We start from the raw sequence: 26,571 nt of genomic DNA on the forward strand, positions 1-26,571 counted from the left end.
TGTGTGTGTGTGTCCGTCCGTCCGTTAGTAGCTAATCTCGGCCACCGTTAACCCGGTCGATGCCAAATTTTGCACACACACGCCCTGGATGCCAACGATGAACCTCTGCCCCAAACTTTCCAGAACGGCCTGTTATAGCGCCACCAGGAGGCCGCTTTGTGCAAAACAACTTTTTGCACAGTACACCTACAGATTTTGTCCAAACATCACGCAAATTGGTACACAGTCTCTCTACAGCCATTCAACGAAACCGGTCTTTCAGATTTCTCACACTCCATCCTGATTGGTTAAGATTGGCTTCCAAAGTTCACAGGAGTGCTCAGTTTCAAACAAAATGCTGCAAATCATGAACACATCGCGTGATTTCCTTGAAATTGTGCACCCACATTCCCACTAGGCCGAGGACGAAATGCCACATGAACAATTTCAACTCAGCCTCAAGGTGGCGCTATAACTGGCCGAAAAGTGTTTTTTCCTCTAACTGCACGAACCTGTCGATCACTTTGTATGCCAACTCCCTAGAGGCCAAGGAAAAACCTTTGTCTGGAATTTTTCACATCTGCTCTTTATAGCGCCACCAGGAGGCCCACATATGTAAAACACATTTTCTATTATTACTCCTTCAGATTTTATCCAAATTTCACGCAAATCGGTACACATGATCTCCATAGTCATGTGATCAACACAGGTTTGTTTGATTTCTCATATTCCATCCTGATTGGCCACGATTGGCTCCTACAGTTTTCAGGAGTAGCAAATGGCCACAACTCGGCAGCGTCCGATGGCGATGAAATTGTGCACGCATATTCCCACTAGGCTGAGGAAGAATCCTGGTGGAGACCTGTGCCGATTGGCACTTTATCTAGTTTCACACTGCTTCCATTTCACTTGGGGAATGAGGGGAATCTCTCACTGCTATGGATCCCATTAATCAACTTTATGGGGCGGCATGGATAGTTATCACGTTAATAAATCACAGTTACTACTTACATACTACTGGCGGTATGGCTGTATCCCCCCCCTAAAGAAAGTGACAACTTTGACAATATCTCCATTACCATTATCCAAATCTTTTGCAATGTGAAATGCCACCGAATTCTTAATCATTTTCTTTGTCTTTATGGGTCAACTTATGAAAGCTGCATGCTTTTATTGTGAAGGCAAAAGTTTCTGAATGTTCTCAGTTCAGTTCTCACAGCCTGCATATCTCCGTGTCGTGTGCTGAAAATAGTTGATCTACTAGCTCACAACTCGTCACAGACGTGGAACACGTTGTACGATGAAGAATAAATCAGGCATCACTGCACTTCACTCACTGTGGAAGGGAGGGAGATGTCTTTTTTTGGCCGATCATCATGTATGGACACATTACCCCCTCGATGCAAAAATTAATCGTGGCACATTATGTATAATCAAACAATAGCAAGTTTACCTCAGTGTTTGGGTCGGGAGTCGGGACATGTTCTGTGTCTGCTGTCTGCGTGCATGCCTGGATCATCATGCAGTTAGATGCGCGCTGCGCTTTCCAGTGAAATTGTACGGCTGAGAAAGATTAGTTAATTTGTTGTCGGATATAAGGGCTTATTGGTGGGTTTTCCACTAGATATTAAAGGACCTATGACATAAAATTCAACTTTCGGAGCATAGCTATTTACACACACCTCGACAGTGGTTGCAGGGCCAATAGGGCAATCTTTGAAGGAGGTAGGGCCCACACACCATTCTTTTGGCAAATAATTACTTTATTGAATAAACGACACGAAGATCTACTAAGATCGAAACGTTGTCGTTTATTCTTTTTCAATTTCTTTTGTGTTTTTCGGGCTCCCATATGTGTTTTCTATCCCCACAAATAACCAATTTTGAACAATCAGGCTTTCATATCATATAGGTGCTTTGATGGAAATTGCTCTCAGGAACAGCTCAACTGATTTTGTCCTCATTGTGATGTCATCAGTGTCAAACTACTTTGTGGAAGTCCTCCTCTTCTTCAGTCTTCAGTTCCAAATTTGCATTTCCACTTTGTTTACAATGTCCACCATTTTCACTCTTGACTGAACACTCACTCTTGAACGAAGTTCACGTTCACCCAAAATATGAACGTGTTCGTGAATGATCGTTCGTGAACGATCGTTCAGGGACAACACTGACTGCAGTTATTGCACCCAACCCTAGTGTGTGTGTGTGTGTGTGTGTGTGTGTGTGTGTGTGTGTATGTGTGTGTGTGTGTGTGTGTGTGTGTGTGTGTGTGTGTGTGTGTGTGTGTGTGTGTGTGTGTGTGTGTGTGTGTGTGTGTGTGTGTGTGTGTGTGTGTGTGTGTGTGTGTGTGTGTGTGTGTGTGTGTGTGCGATTGCGTGCATGCGGCTGGCTACTGGCTAGCTTAATTAAATATTAGCCACAGATTAGTACAATCACAACTCTTGAATAATGAACTACCTTGCAGATCATTAAAAATGCATTTACATGGTATATTGAACACGGGTTTATCTCGCGTCACAGTTATTCGTAAGTCCTGAGTTATCCGCATTCACACAAGACCTGTGACGGCAAGTTCCATTCCATGTCTCCCTTCCTTGTTGAATAGATTTATTTCATTTTATTTTTGTTTAGAGTAGCCAATTATTTTTTTGCCCCCTCATTGGAGACACCGCAGTTTGTTGAGAATCTCCATCTAAGGCTAATATCTACTGAAGATGTGTCAGTATGTATTTCTCCAATACTAATAATATGCTAAGTTAGCAACAATGCATGTTATTTCAGCCCAGTGTTTATGGCTTTGTCTGTGGCACTAAAACGGCACCAGAGTTACATCAAATCTATGCTTGTTTCCCCAAGTATGTGGGGAATCAACCTCATGGGTAGCTATCCCTTTGCACACTGTAGTGCGTGGTTTGTGGCACACTGGATTGCTGTGGCTCTCACACAACAATGTTCTCATGTGGGAGCTTGTAACAGAGGCTAGTGGTGTGCAGTCTGCTCACACACATGCATCACACAAAAATGCTAAGTGTAGGAGTTTCTTTCTGTGTGGAACTGAAGAATCCCAGAAGAGAGGTTGTGGAATTCCATCCAAGCACAGAGCATGAGAATGACATAGAGACTTCATGATGGGGGGAGAGAGAGAGAGATCTTTGACAGTATGGCAAACTTCAGTCAGTGTAATTTTAATTTCTTAAAGTATATTGTGCTATCTATTCACAGGTTTAACCGCATAGTCACTCAAATCACCAACATTATCAGATGAAGATGGGTTTCTATGGTAACATATTGAGCATTCCATGGCAATGTAATCAGAAACACTAAGGTACTTCCACACCAAACAGTCTTTTTCAGACTAGTCAAAGACTACTTAAAACTGTCAGATTGCAACAGACTAGCATTTTAATCAGCACAAACCAGTAGGCCGATCCACTCTACAGTGGAGTATTTACCCCTTTATCACTACAACGTGGATAGCGACAGCTCCCGAGATTGGCAACAGACCGAACATGCTCGGTTCTTCATCAACAGGTTCCGACCAGTCGGGAAGGCGATATTGACGGCAAACCACGGTAGCTAGTCGGCAGGAGACTCTTTCAGATGCTTTCAGACCCGTTCCGTCGGTGCTATCTAGAGTTGCCTTCATGATTCTAAATCCTTTGAATGAAGCAGTGAACTAAGGAATGTGGTTTATTCCCACGATCAGTTTACCTGCCTGTCAAAGTCAAACACCGCTGAGCTTCACACTTCTTCTTGTGTTGGAGCCCACGGCATGTCTTAAGTACACTAACGCCTAATAGATACACTCATCTCTCTTCTTTGAAGACGGCAGAGGGGTGAAGGAGGTAGAGATAATAACATCAGTCCATCAAATACACTCTAGGGAGGACAAAGAGATGAGGGTGGGAGGGGGGGTGCAGACGGGAGAATCATCATGGCACCAGCAAGCTGAAACATTAGAGAGATCCACAAAGTCAAAGATGCACCATAAACGCCCTGGCAAGCCTAAAGCTAATTACATTATATTGGTATATTATATTGTGTCATCACCGAAACTTCACACAGCGTCTCACTTTTCAGTTGTTGCTGTTTTACTCTTACTACAGTGTGTTTGGCTGTGTATATGTGTGGACGCAGAGGAGAGCATACTTTTTCCCACTTGCGTGTTACTGAGGAAATACCAGCTGCCAACTCAAACTGTGGCTGAGGCTGAGTATGTGTGTGTGAGAGATAGAGGGACCAGACAGGGGGTAGGGAGGTCTGGGTTAACCCAAACTTCCCCATGATCTTCCAGTGTAAATAATGAGTTTTTTTTTTGTCCAAGCCACTAAGTGTTAAAGGTGCAGTAAGCGATATTATTTTGGTTAAAATAAGCGTTAATAAATAGCTCTATATTGATAGCAACTATTGCTATAGTATTTGTTCAGTAACAGGAGTCTCCGTGTCTCCTGGTAAACAGAAAATATATTTTAAAGGATAAAAAATGTGTTCAATCCGGAGATGGAGAACTCATGATACATAACAGGATAAATACATAAAATTGAAGAAGTGAGCAGAGAATTGGCAGTCTGGGGATACTATAACATTGAAGCTGATAAAAGTTTTACTCTCCCGATTGGCTTCCCATTTAAAAAAATGTATTTTGTGTTTATTAAAGAGCTGAAGAGATGAGAAGACCCCGGTTATTGAACACTATAGCAATGATTACTATCAGAATACAGAGCTTTTAACTATTGAAAAAATAGTTAAAGTTAAATAAATGTTTTTGTTTCTGTCCTCTGATTTTTTGGGGGTCATCCCTATTTTCCCCAGGTTCTATGTTCCCCACTCACCCGGCCCCACAAAAAAGGTTCTATGTTCCCCGCTCAACCAAAAAGAGTTTTTTCCCCCCTGTAAAAGTCTCCTTTTATTGATTTCAGCTGTTACAATTCCAAACATGCAAAAATGACCCACTTTAATTAACTTCCATCTAAATTTGTAGCTTAATCCCCATACATGGGAATGCCCCATATATGAATGAATATAGCCGAGAACACTATTTTGAAAATTGAAAGAAAGAAAACAGGCAAAACCAACCTTTTGCGTTTCAAAAGTTGTATTCTGATTAAATACTTTGGGGCATGTAAAAGAGATTTATATAAATGTCGTCCATGTAAATGCAGTTAATGGCAAACACTATCCGCAAAACATACTCTCCACATGTACTCGGTTTTGAAAACCACTGCTCTAGTCTATACCACCAAGATGGCCACCAGGGTGCCCTTAGGTTGCCCAAATGGCAGGTGGCCAGGAGGCACGAGGCAATTGGGGGTCCATCCACGGACCACGATCATGACCACTCGACCTTCGGTCAGGTTGGGTGTTTCCTGTCTCCATTTTCCCCTCTGTTGAAGACTCGGTAGGTAATCTTGTATGAATCGAGCCCAAGGAAGTAACCCGTTCCAAACATGACACCTACGCCCTGGACCTTCTGAAAAGGAGGACTGACATCGTCCCGGAGGTTGAGGGAGTCCAACGGTACGCAACCTCACTGTTGAGAGTTCCCAACCATCCTCCTCTCTCCACAACACCAAGGGTCGTCCTCCCCCTACTCTGTGGAACCGAGCGTAGGCTGGAAAGGGACAACAACGAAATCCAGAAGTTAGTGAAGGCAGGAATAGGATATGTGAGTGAGAGCTGTCATCTTCCTCACCATATTGTCCGACGGTGGGAAGAACCGTCTTGTCTTCAATTGCTCCTTTCGGGTTTCTGGACAGAGCCTGAATGACTGATTGCTTCCTGGTCCAACCCTGGGTCCTTCCTTGCTTGGGGTACACTGTACCCCAACTTAAGTACATTCTATGTGATGCTACTTAATCAACTGGATGTACTGTATATATATATACAGGTACACCTAGCAGCTGTGGTGCATAGCCAAGGCTAAGCGGATCATCAAAGACACCTACTGTACCAGCCCTAGCCACAATCTGTTCATGCTGCTACTGTCAGGCAGGGGATACGACAGTATCAAATGCCAAACAAACAGGCATGGGGACAGTTTCTACAGCCAGGCAACCAGGCTGCTGAATAGGCACTGAGCCCTGTCATCCTGAGCCCTGTTTTACATGCTCCCAAGTCCCAAGTGCCATTAATTACAATGGTACTATAAAGTATGCATATGATTATGAATACACTCCAATTCCCATACTGTACATTTTAGGCAGGGATAAAAACCCATTATGCAATCTACTCATTATAATCTGGAGATGTTCATAACAACATTGTGTATTTACTATTTACCTAGTGAGAGGCCACACTAATGTTTCTATTAGCGCTCAAAATGTTTAGGTTTAGTTGGTCCTCAAACTGTGTGTACCTCTTCTTCCTGTAGCTTTGTTTCTCATAACACAGTCAAGCAGTCAAAGAAAGACTACCATTACACTTTTACCCTTGATATTGTATAAGCATTGTGCATTGTATCAGTGTATATGAAATGTGGACGTGTAAGCTCAGTCATTTCTCTGTGTAAAGTATTACAAAATTGTATATTTGTCTTTGCTTCTTTCTTCTCTTCCTTTCTTCCCATCCTCCTTCTGTCCTTCCTTCGTGTTTATGTTTTTTGAAAGCCACGATTGAAACCAAGTCTGGACAAAAACCACAATGACCATACTGGGGTCTTCCCTTTTGAAAATAAATGTATTTTTAGGAGAAGCTAGTAGTTGGGGATTTTTGTGTTCAGACTTTTGCTCCACTCAATGGAAAATAACATAATACAATTCAAATTTTAAACCATCTAAAGATTGTCTATCAATAACACACGTGATATCTGTTCACAATAACGGGTCCATATGTTGAATTATTGATATTGAACTAAATTCAAACTAAAGATTACAGCTGGAGTTGTTCAAGCAGTGAGTGAGAGTCTGATGGGTCACATAATCACTTTGTCTGTTATTGTTAATAGTGAGCGTTAACCAGGCAGGTCAAGCTCAGCATTCCTTTTGGTTACTCTCTTAACAGAATGGACTCCCCCCGGCGCTGCTGCAGAGAAACACTGCCTGTCGCGGGTGTTCCGCGGCTAATGCCGCTGCCGGAAAATGCACTCGCTCTCCCTCCCGTATTGGTCAATGTTTTACAATTTCATAGTTAAATGATAATCCCCCCTCACTCTCAGATCAGCCAACACAGGGAAGCTGGCAGAACGTTCACTGAAACAGCCGGGACAGCGCTCCACACTTCCCTTCTGGCTCCAAAACTATGGAATGAACTTGCAATGAACCATTGCAATCAGAACTGCAGTCTCAGTCCCAAACTCCCAATCTTCTGCCGTAGTCTGAAAACCCACCTCTTTAGACTCCATCTTAGCCCGTAGAACTTGCCCTAGCCTTGATGACCTTACAGGCGTATGCAAAAGCTCAACTTATGTCATTTTATGTAGACATACCACTTTATAGTGTATACTCAGTTTCTTTGTACATATATTTAATTCTACTGTTTTATGCATTTGATGTATTACCATGTGTTCTTGCTTACTGTAAATTGCTCTGGATCTGATAAATGCCTAAATTGTATACATGCTGGTCATTATACTGATATAGGCACACACAGTCATTGCTCCCTTTCTTGTAAAATTGTATTAGCCTCTGCCTCTTAGCTTCTCAAAAAATATTATAGAAAGCCCAGTTTAGCAGACCTCACACCCACCACTATCAGAATCTGTTCTTTTTTTCTGCCTTGCCCTGGAGCGGTTTAGTCGATTGGTGACTAGCCAGACTAGGAGTGAACTCTGAGTATGTGTCTGTCTGCAAGGATTAGTGTATTATCCTCAGTGTAAATACTCAGTGTTCATTTATCAATGTGTATAACTCAATGAGCCGTCACAGGTTCATTTGGTTGCATTGGCTGCACTCACACTCTCTGAGTGTACAATGCAACTCTAAGAACACTGAAGATTTTACTGTGTATGTAGTACATGTACGTGCTGTACGTGCTGTACGTACGTGCATTTGTTCTCTCTGTGTGTTTGTTCGTGCGCATGTACAGTACATGTATTCCCAGTGTGGCTACTCTCAGGATAAGTGGAGAGGTTGTATGTGCTCATTATGTCCTCTACCTCTCTCTCTCTCGCTCTCTCTCTCTCTCGCTCTCTCTCTTTCATTCTTTCTCAGAATTCTGACTAACTCTCACTCACATTCTCTTTCACACTCTCAGCTCTTTCTTTCTCTTTGCTCTTTCACCGAGACCCATTGACCAGTCTCACTCATCTCATGTTTCCTATAATCAAGCTAAATAGGGATTTCTTTCCCCTAGCAATAAGGCCCAGCATATCTAACACACAATGCCCTACTATAACCCCCTAGTGCCATATTAACCAATGATGTTGTCTGATACTCTGATTCCCTCTATGCCCTGCCCAAGGTCATTTGTCTTCATTATCTCCATAGGCCAGTGTGATTGTCACTCAAGCTGTCTTTGTAATGTAATTGACCCTACATGAGGTCATTGGATTTAATAGTGTGGATAGTATAATCCACACCATTAACCCTGGTTTTAACCATAGACTGTTAAAAGAATGGACAAAGCCAGCTGCCAGCCCCATTGGTTTCTACAGACCTGCAACTTGAAATCCGCCAACTTGGTTTTAACCAAAGATGCCAAATTTCATTATACAGACCTGGGGATATGCACACTCCAAAGCATTTGCAGACTTTGGGTTATACGTTTGCAGGCTAGCGTTCTCTGTGTAGCAATGGCTGGCACTCGGCAGCAGCTGGGCCTGGGCAGCAGGCGTCTCATAGCTTGTGGGGATGTAACCATTTGAGGATGGATGTTTGATTATCATACCTCTAAATTATATTTGCAATCTTAATAACAAATGACATCATTGTTTTCTCTCTTTCATTGCATTTAAACATTATCAAATTGTTGACCCTGTTTGGTCATTTGTGGAACATTGGCTCTCATTTGTTACATTGGTTTTAATTGAAAGGGGTATGTAGGTCACGGAGACTGTCTAGAATACATTGATTGGGTTTGAAATGACATTTGTTTTACATGTTGTAGTAAACCAGAATAACACAATCATGTCCTGTTGTCAAAATACCAAAAATATTGTTCTGATCAGACTTTGTTGACAAGATTGTGCTTGGTGGAAATTCATTTGAGTACGTACAGTATGAAGGTTGTAGTGTGAGTTGATGTGATGATGACATAGTGCTATTGTCCCAGCACATGCCAAACCAGTATACGATAGAATGAGGCTTTATGTATGTGTCTACCAGAAGTTGTAGAAGTTATTATACCATTGCCTTTGATTAGCTTTTATCATTGGTCTGGTCAGATATTAGTGCCATTTCTGACTAGTAAAAGTCTAATTCATGACATGGAAAAGAACACAAAATGAAAAGAACATGCAATATCTCTAAGTAACTGAAAATAGAGAACAGAAGTGTGTGCCAGTGTGTGAGAGGGACTGAGATTTGAAAACCATAGCCTTGTCCTATGTGATGCTGACCACAGACGTGTATAGGCCTTGACTGCACTGACACACACCAAATGCACTCATGTCTTTTATGGATGTGAATCCATAGCTAATTACAAATTAGCTGCTCAACGAGTTGAAATGAACTATACCAGATCGGTAAAGTAAGCCTGAGTACTTGGGTGCGCATGGTTTCTCGTTCTGAAAATGTGCAAATGTACAAGCTCACAATGTGCCATAGTGACACATTATAAGCTTGTTAATCAGCAATTTTAGGAGCAAGACATTGATGCTCAGTATAAATAAATAAATGAAACTTACAGAGCACAAATTCCACACTGCAAAGTTTAAAATAAATAGCAACCCCTTTAACTGTGTGTGTGTGTTACCATGCATGTTTCCATCTGTGTAGTCATGTGTCTAGATTTCTTCACCTGAAGATTTGACCTGCCAGCAGTATGAACGTTTTCCGCAGAGTGTTCTGGTTTTAAGCCACTGACTGTGTGAAACATCATACTTTATTTAACACCAGCTTGCTGATGCGGTTGAAATTCCAGCAGCTGCAGTCTCGCTCTCGCACAGGTAGTGTTGTTTCTTTAAAAGTTCTCACTTTCTAAACTGAAACCACTCGTTAATGTCACTTTACTTTGTTGTTATTCACATCTACAAGTCAGAGCTGTTTTTGATGGCCCTAGTAGTCTTTACAGAAGAGTTTGAATTTTATTTTAAGGCTGTGTATTTATGGTTTAGCTCTTCTTTTTTCAAAACCTAGGTACTCTTTAAACTAATATTATTTGATAGTATATTTTTTAAGTCTTTCCATAATACGGAAACATTTGGCAATTCTAAGTCAGTTGCCAAACACAGGGTTCTTATTTCTTTATTTAAAATGTCTTAGTTGCCTAAGCGACTAGGCTTGTTTGGCTTCGTGGGGTGGATCATAGTTTTCAGGATGTAGACTTTCTAGTCTATTGGGATGCATGTGGCGGAATCATACCCAGTAGTAGTGTTTTATCATCTAGATCTCTCCGTGTGTGTGTGTGTGTGTGTGTGTGTGTGTGTACACACACACACACACACACACACACACACACACACACACACACACACACACACACACACACACACACACACACACACACACACACACACACACACACACACACACACAATGTGTTATTAGTGCAGTCTGATGTTATCTTCCCACTCCAGAAGGAAAACAAGGATAGTGCCAATCCAACCTAGAACACAGCCCCTTCCCTCCCTCTCTCCCTTCTCCTCTCTGCCTTTGTCTCCGTCACTCCTTTCTTCTCTTGCTCTGTCTGACTGTACAGCATGTCTGATTGTATGTCTGGAATAAGAGGTAGTGTAGTGGAAGGGGTGGGTGTTTGGTTGGATGATTGGGGCTTGGGGTGTAATTGTTCTGGCATTGATTGGGGTTCATGTGGTTGAAGCTTGATGAGCTTTCTTGCACTGCGGGCTGTGTGTTGTTGTTGGTCGTAACGCAACAAACGGAGGAATTTTGACCCTGATTTATACTACTGAAAAAAGCAGATCTATCTACAAGCTCACAATGCGTTGCTGTGATGTGATCTTGTAGATCGGCTATATAAGTGTAAATGGAGTTCTCTCTCTCTCTCTCTCCATTGTGTCTGCTTGGCATGATGATGAATGAACGATAGTTTGTTATCTTCTACCACACACACACACACACACACACACACACACACACACACACACACACACACACACACACAGGGTTCTTAGGGAAACCCTGCAGGCTAATAGGGTTCTAAGTGGAACCTATCAGCCCTGGCAGCATCCATCAAAGCATGCGGATAGGCTATGTTTTAGCTGGCAGAGGGCAGCCTGCCAGACAGACTGTAGTCTGTAATCTTAATCTGAAAGCGCTATCGTTTAATCCCCCTGCTCAGCCTTTTTATGTATTAGTTAGGGGAAAGCATAAGATGCAAGCTTGGGAGGTTTACTGGATATTTAATGTTTGAAATAGTTATTTTAAGGGCATGAGTTACCGGACACATTTTGTGTGAATGAAGAAGTCACCTTCGCCAGAATTAGTGTGTGTGTGTGTGTGTGTGTGTGTGTGTGTGTGTGTGTGTGTGTGTGTGTGTGTGTGTGTGTGTGTGTGTGTGTGTGTGTGTGTGTGTGTGTGTGTGTGTGTGTGTGTGTGTGTGTGTGTGTGTGTGTGTGTGTCGCCCTCCCCCTCCCCACCCTCTTTGTATTGATGTTCCTTAGGAAGTCCTGTATCACCAAAATGTATTTTGGCCAAATAAATATTATCATTTATGCCAGATGACAGTCGGCACAAATGTGCCCTTTGTGTTGAATAATGCATGCTCTGTTCATTTTCTCAATTGCTCTGCCTGCTGAAAGCAATATTGTTCATCATTCATGCCTCAAAACATTACCTATCTATGACTGTCTAATATGGCTCGGGATGTTAATGTAGCACATTCACAATTGTAACACATTTCTGCTGACAGTTGTCTTTGGACAGCGTGCAGAGAAAACAAACAAAAAAATAAATGCAATTAGACAGCGTAGCACTTAATCACACCACAGCCCACTGCAGCAGTGGTCCGATAAGACCAGCCTATCAAATCTATTCAGGAAGCTCCACTGTCAGCTCCCTTTGTTCCCCTCCATGCTTAAAAAAACCCAGCAGTAAAACGTAACGATGAGCAGAGCAGCACTAAAAGAAAATTTATGTATTTTTCTAATGCTCTTCTTGTCTGCTCGCATGGTGTATTGGCTCATTCACTGCAAATGATTTACTCTAAAATGAAATATGTAAGCCTATACCATTTGGGGAGAGATAAAATGATATCTATGCTAATTTGAGACTTTTCAAAGATGCAATGTGTATTGGCAGCAGTTTGTATTTATGTAGTTATTTGAGCAGATCCATACTTCAGCTTTACGTGTATACTAATGTGTATTACCTCTATTGTGCTTTTGTAGTGTTCTCTTTGTCCTTTGGTGCATTGCTTTCTGAAGACAGAGGGGCATGTTGTAGTTACTAATTATGTTTGTGAGCAGCTTAATTGATATTTTTTTTAAACGTTCAAATCTACAGAAATAAGGCATTATAGTACATTATACTGTAAATTATATATGTCAGTTTGGTAGGTCATAGAGAGTTGCTATTGTGTGGTAAAGACCAGCGTTGTCCTGTGGTTTTGGTGCAGTGGGAGTCTGTAGAGGTTTACAGAAGGCCTCAGCTGCACTGTCAGCAGCTTGCCCTGGCTCGGACTGAATCGTTGTATTGTAAAATACAGCCAATTTCTCTGAGCACATTTAGTGTAGCAGTTTTGAGTCCCGCTCCAGCTACCACGTTTGCCCATTCAGGCAAATACATTTCTGATGTGATAGTTCATGAACTATTCTAGACCTGATCTAAACGTGAAGAATGCACCACATACAGTATCTACTATCTAGTGACTCAAGTATTTTAAATTAAATATTTCTGAGGGTTTTTTTGTGTAATTTCTTCTGCACTGTAATTGTATTTTTTTCCCAATTTTTTTATTTTTAAACTTATATTAAAATATGCTTTTAGTTAATGCTTTTCTATTGCACTCTATGCTCTGTGTCTTAATATGCTTAATGTAAAGCTCTTTGAATTTTCTTGTTGAAATGTACTATACAATGTACTTGCCTTGCCTATACTGTATGGGAAAGTAAGTGAGACACAAGGATGTTCCCTGCCTTTCTAATTAATGCTATTTTGAAAATCATCCTCTTAGGAACGTCAGATGATGCTTATGTCAGGTCTAGGTTTGAAGGCCTTGGATTTCAGCCTTCCAATTACAGCTTGCAATTGCATCATCATAAGCCACTCTTTTGTGACAGTAGTTGTTATAATATACAGTATTTTGACTGAGAACCTCATCCCATTGCAGGTATTAAGTTGTGTTTTTTAATCCAGGTATAGTATTAGTATAGTATGTAGTAAGTACAGTAGATTCATATCAGTTTTCCCCCGGCTATGCAGCTTTCTGAGCAGCAGCCTGGTGGGGCTTTGTGCTCTCTGTTACACGGTATTACATCATCACAAAGTCTTTATTTGAAATCTGCAATCCAGAACTTTTTTGTGTGAATAAAACATTTCTGGAACAACATATATGTTCAGATGGGGGCCGGCGGTCTATTACATACATTTTTTGGGGTCCTTGACATGAAATATTGAGCACCACTGATGGTGCTCAACCCAGAAACATGGGTATTTCAGAAAACTGTTTTTTAAATTTCCATGGGTTACAATATACAGTAACTAGCACATGCACCTGCAGTGGTCGTAGTAGGTGTTCTCCCTGCTCTTTTATTGTAAAATGTGTACCTGTGTAGGAACACTACTGTACTGGTTGACAATGTGTATTGCCTGAAGCCCAAAGAAGAATATCCACTGCTCAAAGTCAATGGTAGTACTAATTTTGGTTTGAATCCCATGGGACATTTAAACACATAAACTAGGTGGATGTGTGTGGTTTGTGGTCTGTTTTGCACGCACACACACACACACACACACACACACACACACACACACACACACACACACACGAAGCATTTACATGTGTGAAGAGAACACATAGTGTACACACACATACAGTATACATGCATACACTGTCATACTGTGCCCTGAGCTGATGAATAGAAAAATGAAAGAAAGAAAGCTAAGAGTAATGATGTAAAGTCAGGAAGACAGTTGTCTTCAGTAGTGATTCTATCCACATTTGTATAAGGAGGACAGAGCGGAGCAAGAATGCAGGAAAATACAAATGACTACACACTATTTTTCTTATTCACATCCACCAAGTTTATTTTACTTTTTCCCGACACATAGGGGATTTTACCAACAGCCATATTACACGCACGCACACGCACGCACAAGCACATGTGACACACACACACACACACACACACACACACACACACACACACACACACACACACACACACACACACACACACAGTGTTGTGTAACACTGTGTGTGTGTATGTGTGTGTGTGTGTGTGTGTGTGTGTGTGTGTGTGTAACTAGGAAGAGAGACAGAGAAGAGAAGAGTGCATCAAGGCAGGCCATGAGAAACATGATGATGTCCTTAAGACTGGAGGGGAATGTGTCTGGGCATCTAGGCTAGTAATAGCCTGACAGTGTGTTGTGGCCGGGTTTGAGCCCCGATCCCGACGACCTTTGCTGCATGTCACACCCCTAGCTCTCTCCCGTCCCCATTTCCTGTCAGACTACTATAATCTATCAATAAAATATATATCTTTAAGAGTGGAGAGGAAAAGGAAGATGGAAGTATTGGGAGGCAGGAAGAAAGGAAAGAATTCCGCTGCTTCACGTCAACCTCATCCTTCTAGAGCTGATGGTTTTCAGCCTATATTAAAAGGCTCAAATCAGGGTCCTGCCACAGGCCTCAGTTTTGGCTCAGAGATGAAATGGCTTTCACACACTTCCTTTTCATTAAATATATTTTCTGCTGATTGGATTTCAAACCTGGCGTATTATCAGTGCTATAGCACTTATTGCTTAAGTCATTACACTTGCTTGCCTCACCACATTTTTGCTGTTTTTATAACCCGCCCATCTCTCTGCTACAGTATTCCACCCTCCCTGTTCCATCCTGTGTCCTTCCATCTCTCTTTTCCAACCCTCTTTCTTTCCCCGTCTTTCTCTCGCCTGTTGTCTCTGTGGCTGTCCCTTAATCACCTTTGATCTCCACAGTGCTGCACTGACGAGCTGTGTTCACACAGTCAGGGCATTATGACTCATTAACAGCGCACGCACGCACACACGCACGCACACACGCACACACACCATGGTGGGAATATCAGTTATGCAATAAAGAGTTAAGTCTGTCATTATCTCTTTACTTATAATTTAACTCTGGGTTAAATTAAAGTGTAGACTAAAGTGGAGGTTGACAAATGTTCTGTACTATTTTGAATACAAAACCTTGCTGTATGAACAATATGTGACAATAACAAGACTGGTCAACTTCCAATCCATACATCTATGATGTATGACTTCTTATTTGGACAAGGTTTCAGCCTGAACCGACTCCAGTGACTTAAATAATAGAATTATTAACGGTAAGAATATAAAACAATAGTGTACAAGAATTGTGTGCTCCCTTGGCCTACTAGCGGCGTGCACATGAAATCTGGTGCAGATCGGTCCAGCGGTTTGTGAGAGTAGCCCCAGACTGATGTCCAGTTTTTCTATTGCTAGCCTCCTAGAGAGCCACACTGTTAAAACGCTGTTGTGTTTGGAAGTGACTCAGGATCCCCAGTATGCTGAAGTTGTTCATCATTTTATTTGCTTTGTAAGGCTCAATTGCTGTAGTTGGCTTGGTTCACAGTTGTCTGAGAGAACTGGCAGTGTTCTGGGTGTCAGAGCTCTGCCTCAGCACAAATGATTTCTGGGAAAGAGGATGATGTGGGGGTGTCATCATTATACTGTAAATGTAAAGGATAACTTAACAGGGTTTAGTTGATGTATTGTAAAGGATGAGGATATAAAAGGTTATCAAGGATTTAATCTAAAGATGAAAAGGTAACTTGACAGGGTACAGTCAATGTAAAGTATAACATAACAGTGTATAGTCAATGTAAACTTTACATCCTGCGCAATAACTCATTTCTGGTCCACCTGTTGCTCAATAACTTATTTCTGATTCAGAATATTTGTTTATAATTAATTGGCCAAAATGTATAATTATTTTTTAACGGAGGACAGCTAGTCATGTGGACATGCTAAAATACTATATCAATCTGCTTAACTCACAATCTAAAAATGTATTAGATATATAACACTATGCGTTTATTATTCTATTGTTTATTATATTAATTTTGCTAGGCTGGCCAGGCCTGCATATACTGCACCGTGAGGTACTACAGCATTACATTATGTCATGCCTCCTGAAATACAGTCCAACCATTCTCTCAAAATGCTGATCTTAGCAATATTCTCACATTTAAGGCAGTTTATTTGACAGCATCAGTATTTTCAACTTCACAAGTGAATGTAGTGTTCTTTTTGAGGGCTCTAGCCCCTCCTATATACAGGTTTAATGTTTGTTTTTAGTTCAATGTTTGTTTTAAAAACGCCAGAATTTAACTTTTTGTCATTGTTTGTTTTACATCATTAGATTCATTACATCACCTCATTGTAAGATGATAAGAGCGCCCCTCACTTCACACGGGTGTGGTTTTTATATCTCAAATGGCCCTGTGTTCTACTTGTGGAGTAGCCTATACAGTAGATTAAGCTTTTCACATTTTACCTGTCAGCAGGGGGTACATTGCCAGCAGTGGGAAGATGCTTTTGTTGATTGCAGGCAAAACACTTTTCTTTATTGCATCGGTTCATGCACAGAAAATGTACTTTACCAGGCAACTCCCTAGCACTGTACTAAGCTCCTTTCATATAGTATGAGTGCACTGTATATGGCTGTATAGGTACATGTGTGTTTTTGTGGTATGGCCTGGCTGTTGCTATATACTTGTGTTAGGGGTGCGGTGGGGTGAGGGGGTTGACAGTATGACAGAGAACAGGATGATGTAGGAACAATAATACAGTACCACAGCATTGTCTATGAATTGCTGCCCTGTGAGGACTGCTTGTAATGCGTGTGTGTGTGCGTCCATGCATGTGTGTGTGTGCTAACCAATGATGTAAGCAAGCATCATTGGTTGATCGTCACGCAATACATTGCGATGAACCCATATGGCATTCTGCAATATGTCAGTACTATTCATCATGCATCTTTAACCAATTAAGACCTGAGGACCTCCAATATATCTTCTAAATCCTGTTTTCTGAAAAAGGTATGTTGCTAATGCTATATCAGTGGTGCTCAAACCTTTTCATGTCAAGGACCCAAGAATGATACATGTTTGGCCGCTGATCCCTATCTGAAAATATGTAGTTCCAGGGACCCCCCAGAAGCAAATGTTCACTTAAAAAAAATATATATATATTCAAAGATTTGCACAAATCTTCATGGTTTACAATTATGCTTTTTAACAAAAAAAATCTAAAATAACACGGATGCTTTCTCAGTCCTAATGGCATAAAAAGGTGAAAACAGCCATACATACTGTGATCAGTATTGGCTGGCTGATAATTTTATTTCATAGTTTTTCTGGCCGTCCTGGTTCTGTATGTGGGCCAAGGAAGCAAATGGTGCATTAGAGATCATGACTGTTATTTGCCCAACCGCATACTTGTTCTGTGTACACGTGCGTGTACTGTGTGTAGTAGTAGCAGATGCTGTCTGCAGCGTTGCAGGCATGCTCTAGTGCTCCTGCCATCTGGATGTACAGTTTGAGTCTCTGATTGGTTGAGAGGGTTGAAGTCACAGTAAGATGATTGGCTGATAGGCTAGCTTGAGGCTTTAAATCCACCACAGGGTCAAAATGCACTGTCACAGAGCAGTCAAAAAGAGAGGGATGATGGTGAGAGGGATGATGGTGTTAAGTGTGGAAATGTATGGAAAGAAAGGGGGATAAGAAATAAGGTTGAGGATGTGGAAAATAAATAAGAATGGGGGTGGGAGCTGATGGGGGAGTGAAGCGAATATGAAAAGAGAATAGGTGAAAGAGTGACAAGTTACACCTGATTTATACTCATAGCAATTTTCTGCACAATACAAATCATGTCTTTGGTTGTGGTGCATGAGTGGTGCTGTTTCCATTTAGTTATGTGACGGACCAGTGATGGTCACACTCTGTTTGCATGTGCTACATGCAGTGGCGTTGGGTGGAGACTTTACTTTTTTAAGTCAGTCAGTGTGCTGTTTTTTTCCGTCTACTGGCATGACGAATAAGAAAAACACCATTGAGTCCCATGAGGCAGTGAATGTTAATTAAAGATATTACTGGAAATGATGGATCATATGAAGAAGTGGATGGTTAGGCTGTATTAGGAAATGAGTGGTCTTGTTATCACCACCATACACACATGCACAGTACATGTGTGCATGTATAAACTGCAGAGGGAGAGACGTGGTGGTAGTGACTGGTGCACTTTAAGAGAGGTTATCTGTGGACACAGAAGCTGGCCTGTCTGTCTCCATCGCATCACAACCCCACACACAGCCTGCTGTCTGCACAGAGACGGGGCATTGTATCATCCTCTTCCCTCCCCTGTCTCTCAACCCGCTGTTTCCTTCTTTCTTTTTTCCTTTTCCTTTTCTCTTGTTCATATTGATATTGTTTTCATGGACTCATCCTTTTCTTTGTCATTTTTATTCCTGTCATTCACACAGTTTTCATTATCTCCACCAGGCCGAAGGCATGGGGAGAGAGTATGTTTTGCACTCCGTCCGTGTGTGTCCGTCCATCCGTCCGTCTGTCCGTCCGTCTATCCGTCCATTACCAGCTAATCTCTGGCACCGTTGGCCCGATCCATGCCAAACTTTGCACACACACTCCCTGGATGCCCCAAATATTCCACAACGGCCTGTTATAGCGCCACCATGAGGCCGATTTTGGCAGAACACATTTCTGTAGATTACGCGTACACATTCTATCCATACATCACTCAATTCGGTATACACTATCTCCATAGTCATGTGATCAACACGGTCCAACACGGATCTGCCCCATTTCCCATCTTCCACCCTGATTGGCTTCCAAAGCTCACATGATTGGTCCATTTTTAACAAAATGCCACAAATCACACAGTCTGCATTACGGTGGCGCTATAACAGGGCAATTCCTGTTTTTACCTATAACTGCATCGATGTATACAACTTATGTACGCGCACTCCCTAGAGGCCATGGAAAAACATTTTCCCTGCATCCCTCCACATCTGCTGGTTATAGCTCCACCATGAGGCAGATTCCTGCAAAACACATTGTTTATATTAGTCACACAGATTTCATCCAAATCGGTACACATGATCTCTGTAGTCATGTGATCAAGACGATTTCTCAGATTCTACACTGATTGGCTAAGATTGCCATCCAAAGCTTTCAGGAGTGGCATTTTGTACAAAATGTTGCACATGTCCTGCTCATCCAATTTTTTTTCCTCAGGCTATGAGTGATCTGGCTCACAAACAAAAAAACATGTTTATATTTATATTACTCCTAAACATTTTGCCAAACATCACACACACATTCTTCTCGTTTTCTCTTCCCTTGCTTCTACATGGCAAAATCAAATAAATATTATTCATACCCCACATTTATATATTCATATCCATTTATGACTATATATTGATTTTGTGTGCCGTTATTGTCTATTTATTTATGCGCTCTTTTCTTGAACTCACCAGTCTTTTGATCCGCTGACGGGGTGTACAAGCCCTGTGGTTCCAGGGTAAACTGACACAATCTTTTACCCTTGTGTGTCCATTCTTGCACTCTCAGGGTTAAAGTAACACTCAGGAATTTGCAGTATAGTATTATAGTGTGATGTGTTTCTGTCTCTCCTGTTCTCTCTCTATCTTCACGGTTTGAAAGCCAACCATCTGGCCATCTGTCTGAAATCTTGTCCAGAGCATATCTCCTCTACCATAAAGTCTAACTTGGTGTAACTTGGTCTATAGTTACTAGTCTAGGGAAGGAGGTCACAAACAAAAAGTAGGTCACTGTGACCCTACTTATCTTGTCTCCACATGTTCCTTGACTCATGGGGAACACATCTGTCACAGTCTGTTGAGCTCTCGTCTTTGGACCACAAGGTCATGGGTTCAAATCTGGGCACCGCCAAGTCAGTGTATGAGTCTTCAAGAACCCTGAACCCCCCCCCCCCCCCCCCCCCCCCACGATTAAAACTGACGCTGTCACAATTGACCTATAGCTAAGCCCCTCCCCAAACTGCTATGGTCCAATCACAGCTAAGCATAAATGGGTTAGACAAACCTCTCCACCAATAGTTTTCCTATATGATAAAACATTGTTTTAAAAAAGAAATGTCACACGCATTTTTCCAGTGCATATGGCAGGCCTTGTTGACGGATTTGGAAGAGATTTTGACGGTCTGGTTCCAAAAATGAACCAGTATTTAATGTGTAAAATCCACGATATTTACATTGGAATGAATGAGCCTGGCTGGAAAGTGTCCAAGTGGGAGTGTTTAAGTGTCTAATCTGGTAGTTTTCAGGCAGTGAGTTAAAGACCTTGGAGGAAGAGTGGGGGTGACTTGCAGCAAAGGTCATGAGCTGGCTTTGAACCCATGATTTTGAAATAGACATGCAACTTCCCTGGGTGACCTTTTCATAAGTAGGCCCTACTGCATATACACGTCACTCTTCCTGCTTTTAAGGTCACTCTTTACAATATTATATGTGGTATTTACTTGCCAGCAGACCATGGTGCTCTCTCATGTGAGTGTAAAGAACAGGCCCTGTACAATCACTATCATTTCACTTAATTAAAGTCAACAAAGTCAACTGCTCTCCCAACTTCATATGTGGAAAACGACGATCTCACAGGTAGACATTTTTATGCCGCGCACAAAGATCTGTCTGTCTGTCCCCTCAAAAGTACACCAATCACAGCTCACGCCGCTACACCTCAGCAGCATCTCCGTCCGTAAAGAATTGGTGCATGAATAGAGGGACAGACTTGGCACTGGAGACGGTACAGGGCATTTCCTGTTCTATTTTGGTCATCTTCTTTGGTACACCTAATACAGAATTCCGAGAAGGTTGTCATGAATGTGAGCATTGTTTAATGTGAAGACATGCCTGAATGAGAGGCTGTTTCATACATACAACTTTCCGTGATGTGATGTCATGTGTTGTGCAGATTATTTCTATGGCAGCTATCTTCATTTTAACCAGCCAACTATTCAGTTATCTTGACATGAACAGGAATCCCTGATGTATCTGTCCAGTTTATCTTATTCAGTCATTAGTCATGCAAGCTAGTCTTGTGCTATCAAACACTAGAAAGTATTCCAGTCCAAGTGGATATAAGGGTTTGATTTAATAAACAGTGGCAGTTGGAGTCACATCTACTCAGAAGGCAGCAGGACACAAACGAGAAACATCACCACACTGACCCATAATGATCTCATTTAGACAGTTGGTTCTGTTGTTCAGACAAAACCAACCTCTGTGTTACTGACTATGCTACACATCAGAGGTTTCATACTTTTTTGAGAGGCGAAATTCAGCTGTAGATATTTGTCCTAACGCAAACATTAAATGCCATTGACAATGAGTGGAGAATTTACGACATATGTAGACGACCAAATCAGTATTTTAGTTAAAGTCTGTTTGACAATGAATGGAGAATTTACATCATATGTGTCATAGCAAATCGACATGTTATGTGATGATAATGATGTACGTTGATAAGAGCGCCCCTCACTTCACACGGGTGTGATTTTTAGTTTTCTGGTAATAGTTTCCTTCGCAGAATCTGTCATGGATTTTTTACGTTTTTTATGCTGTTGTTTCTCTTTTCTGTCTTTTCCTCGACTTTAGTTTCTAACATACTTACCGGTACATACTGTTATGTAACATACTGTTACATATAACATACATGTATATGAGGAGGCGTCGAACATGTATCGTAATTACAACTACAGTACATTGTCATTAACCCAGCCTCTCTCTCGCTCTTCCCCTCAGGCACTAGCATCCCATCGAGCCTATGTCTTGACGGCGCGCATTCCTGCCAAGGTAAGACCACTGACCGTACCATAAGACCACTAAAAGCATTGCTCATTCAAACACTGGGCAGGTGTCAAACCTTTCCGTTTGTGAGGGCCTACTTCATGTTACCTGAAACCTGCGTAATTAATTTTGTAATTAATGCACAGAGCGCATTTGTGCATGTTGTTGCCTATTGTGCTGTAACATTGGCGGGATATAGCCTCTAATATTAGCTACGCATTACATTTCTATCTATCTTTGAAGAAAATAAAAAAACAACAGAGAAATAGATATTGCTATATTGTAATGGAATTAGAGATGGGGGAGCGGGGGGGTGCGCTGCCCGGACTAGCGTAGAACCGACTGCTTCCCCCCTCAGTGTGCACCGTGTGTGTGTGTGCATGTGTATGTATATTTGCACATAACATGCATTTAACATGCATGCACAGATGTGCACTTGCACTATTTCCACATCAGTACCCATGCTACCATTTGCTCTACTAGTTCACCACCCAAAACAATCTTTGCCACGTTCGTGGAAAAGTTTTTCTCTCCACAACCTGCCTTTGCCAGAACGAGGTAACTCGTCTAACTTTAAATCTTAGTCTGTGTCGCATTTATGCCCATATATGGAGTTCTTTGTCAGTCAGGCATGCCCAAATATGGAGTCAGAACATCATTGTGAGTCTTTTGTGCTGGTTCTGGACAACAGGTGATCCGACGCACTCGACACCAGGCACTGCACTCCCTGTGGCGGTGTGAAGCATGTGTGTCAAATTGTCGAAGGTGGTGGGGCGAACGGTTTTCGAGTTACGTGGATCTCACACACACACACACACACACACACACACACACACACACACACACACACACACACACAAACGGGAGATAGCTGGGGAGAGAGTCAACACCTCTGTCAGTCACGCTCTGTTCCGCATGCTTCTCCTCAGTGGCTTGAGCAATTGATCTCAACTTGCACATTGGCATTGACCATTACCATATGCACACAACCACAATGCCTGTTTTTCACTTTCTCAAAATGTAAGCTGTTTATTTGCGTTTCTGGTTAAAGAAACCATGCATTTTAAAAAGAGATTTCATATTTATAATATCATACTGTTTATGTCCCTCAAACGTTTTTCTAAAGGTTTGAGCCTAAATCAAGTAATTTCTCTCTGCCTTATGAAGCCCTTTCAGCTGAAGAAAGAAAATAAGGGTCTTCACTGAAAAACACTGGCAGTGGTGGAGGAATTAAGCCTGGCTATACTAACTACAACACACATAACGACAGAACATGTAGACACTGAAAACGTATATAGGCCTAAAGGGCTTTCTTTAAGGGCCTGTGTCCTTGCAGCTTCTGTCGACTCTATACCATCTCTTCTGTATGCAACTGCTAATCCAGATAATTTCCACAGATCACCTTTTCCCAGAACTCTGTTAACCACTTGTTTTGCTTTTATATACTCTCAATCCTCACCTTCGCTTCTTCCTCCAGATTACTTCACATCTTAATCTTTTCTCTTCTTCCCTTCATCTTCCTTTTCTTTCTCTCATTCTCTCCCTGTAACCTCTTTATCCTTCCCTCCACCTCTCTTTTTATCCTGATAGCCTATACTGTAGATCAAAGGTCACTGTACCATACAGTAGGTCATTTAGGTATTAATCATTATCAGTCACTGACGGCCAAGCTACACCAGGCAATCTTGCGCATGTGCCTATGCGATTAATGCGCGCGTTTATTGCGCCCGTACAGTGCGTTTGGATAGGACCAATATATGTCAATGATACCAGCTACACCAGACGCACGGATACCGCGGGCCATCCTACGCGTGCTCTAAAAATAGGATTGTTTCTAAAAAAATTACCAGCGTATGCCCCCATGCGCGCGTATCTAGTATATATCCTCCCGGAAGGTCTGACAGATCGATGTAGCCACTGGCCAGGGCATTTGGCTTACGCACGCACGGTCCGCGCGTTTAGAGTAAACGCGCAAGAAAAGCCTGGTGTAGCTTGGCCGTCAGTCATAGTTCAACCAATTTCACTTCAGTCCAATATTTTACATTAAAGCTACACCTCTAGCCTGTATAATTAATTAATCTTTTAATTAAAGAGAGAGAGTGAGAGAGAGAGAGAGTCAGGCTGTGTTACTCTCTCTCCTTTGTCCCACTCACATTGCAGCCCCCCGTTTGTGAAAATCTCTCTCTCTCTCTCACACACACACACACTCACACACACACACACACACACACACACACACACACACACACACACACACACACACACACACACACACACACACACACACACACACGACCTGGTCGGGTCAATGGGCTTGCAGGGAATTCCCTCCCAGCTAAAGGAGACACCGGTAGTATGGAAAAGTACAAGCCAACTTCCAAATGCTTGTGGCCGGGAAATTAGCTTTGCCGTTCGCTCTGGCTGGGGAGTGGTGACAGACCTGGCGAGGGGCAGAAATAGCGTATTTACACATCCTAAAGTCGCTGTGATTGGTTGATATGGCCGTATAAGCGAATCTCAAACAGAGAATGACCTTAACATTCTGCCCCCGAATTGCTGTGTTTGGTTTAGATGCGCAGAGGAAGTTTTCAGAACAAGGAAGCTCTTTCTGAAGGAAAAGATGCTGGGTATGCGTCATGGCGCTCATCATGGGTTGCAAACCTCACACCTGAAGTTCGATGAAAGACATAGCAGTGAATGGAGCCAGCTGGACCAGCTCATGAATAAACACTATTTATGAACGATTGAGAGTGACCGTCATATAATCGGTATTTCACCAAACTTCTAGTGTGAGTTCGACACCCCATTCTGACAAATCTGCCGTCTGGAATTGCATCATAGCGAAAAAGACATTGGTGGCCTTATTTCCTTCTTTTTTTACCTTGGTTCAGATCAGGAAGTCATACGGATCTACAGATGCTTCAAAGGGTAAAACAATGGGTGATTAATGTGATAAAATATTAACAGCGTTAATTCGGTCATGGAAAACACTAGTAACCTAGAAGGCAACAGATCACATACAGTAGATGACTGTTTGTGTTGCCTCTGGCTACAGTCTACTGATCAGTCATATGATATGCCATGCCTTAAAATCTGTGAGAGTAACAGTGAACAGACCAGTTCAGCTTCCAGTTTGCTGAAAGTTTATTCAATACTAGAATAGAGATTGCATCTTTCTTCAACTTGGAATGGTCCTTTTTATGGTCAGGATTACATGCCTGGTGGCTCAGCCAATTTGTGCACAGACCATATGCTCCTAGTGAGCACAAGGACCCTGCAGGTTTGAGTCTGGCCCTTGTCTTGTCTTGCATGTTTCCTCTCGTTTTTACCCCTGGATTCCTGTATCTCAACACTGACCTACAGTCTATAGCTGGGGTTGCACTTGGAAAGATTCGGCTTTTGGTTTTTGAATTTTGGCGTGGTGTTAGGTATGGGCATAATGATTTCAAAAAGCTGTGCAAACGTATTGGGAGCGCCCCCTAGTGGTCTGTTTACACAGACTAAAATATTAGACACTTATAGTTATAGTTGAAAACCAAAATTATTGATAAAAGAGTTCTGTTACTATTGGGTCAGGGTGTGCTAAATAACATACTAAAATCTTAGGAAAACGAACAACCAGAAAGGCATCGTTTTCAAGATGGAGTCCACGGTGGCTAAAATGAGCTAAAATGCCTATAAACTGGGATTTAATATGTAAGAAATCATAACAATTATGCACTTGGTAACTACACTACGCCAAAATTAAAAAACTAGTCACCAAAAGCCAAATTGTGGTGATTTTTTACGAGTCCGCACCCAGCTACTATGACTATGATATAAAGCAGTGGTTCCCAAAGTGGGATCCGGGGAGCCCTAGGGGTCCTTGAGGGAGTTCCAGGGGGTCCCCAGCTAAATGATAGTTATAGGAACCAAATGGATCCAATGTCTGTAACTCAGAGAGTGTACAAATGGGACCATTTGTACACTTAACGTGTCCATTTGGTTTCATTTGTACACTCTCAGAGTTACGGTAAATTAACTTTGATTTTACAATATAAATTGGGGGTCCCAGAGATAGAAATGCCGTTAAATGGGGGTCCGTAGCCTAATTCAGGTCAAACTGGGGGCCCTTCCTTGAAATGAAAATGGTTGAAAATCATTGCTAAAAATCTTCTCTTATGGGGGTCCTTGGCATGTATTTTCAAATAGGCTAATGAGTATCACTTTGGGGGTTCTTGACATGAAATAGTTTGGGAACCACTGATATAAAGCATAAAAAATGAATGTAAAAGAGGATTACTGTTACCTTGTCCACCAATAGAATATGAAAGAATAAGGAAGGATGAGGAGAATAGGAGGGTTAAGTGACAGATGGATAATGAATGAATGAATGAACAATGCAATTAGTCAGGCATTTGTTATCTCTGCATACCTCACAGCACGCTTTCTTGCCATTGGCTAGAACTGGTGCATCGCTCAGCATGC

General features: G+C 41.8%; 2 protein-coding genes across 4 annotated transcripts in view; one reads left to right on the top strand and one right to left on the bottom strand.

The window, feature by feature from the left end:
* Nucleotides 1-26,571, bottom strand: part of col14a1a (collagen, type XIV, alpha 1a) — a 594,115-nt gene that overhangs the window by 136,118 nt on the left and 431,426 nt on the right. The window lies entirely within an intron of this gene.
* LOC310856297 (F-actin-uncapping protein LRRC16A-like) overlaps nucleotides 1-26,571 on the top strand; it is a 91,134-nt gene that overhangs the window by 4,810 nt on the left and 59,753 nt on the right. For all 3 annotated transcript variants that reach the window (XM_083761629.1, XM_083761630.1, XM_083761631.1), the window contains exon 3: nucleotides 22,060-22,110. In XM_083761629.1, the coding sequence (XP_083617755.1) occupies nucleotides 22,060-22,110 (51 nt within the window). The remainder of the gene's footprint in view (nucleotides 1-22,059; nucleotides 22,111-26,571) is intronic.

The sequence above is a fragment of the Protomyctophum parallelum genome (assembly GCF_964188405.1).
Source record: "Protomyctophum parallelum genome assembly, chromosome: 3".
In the NCBI taxonomy this organism is placed as follows: Eukaryota; Metazoa; Chordata; class Actinopteri; order Myctophiformes; family Myctophidae; genus Protomyctophum; species Protomyctophum parallelum.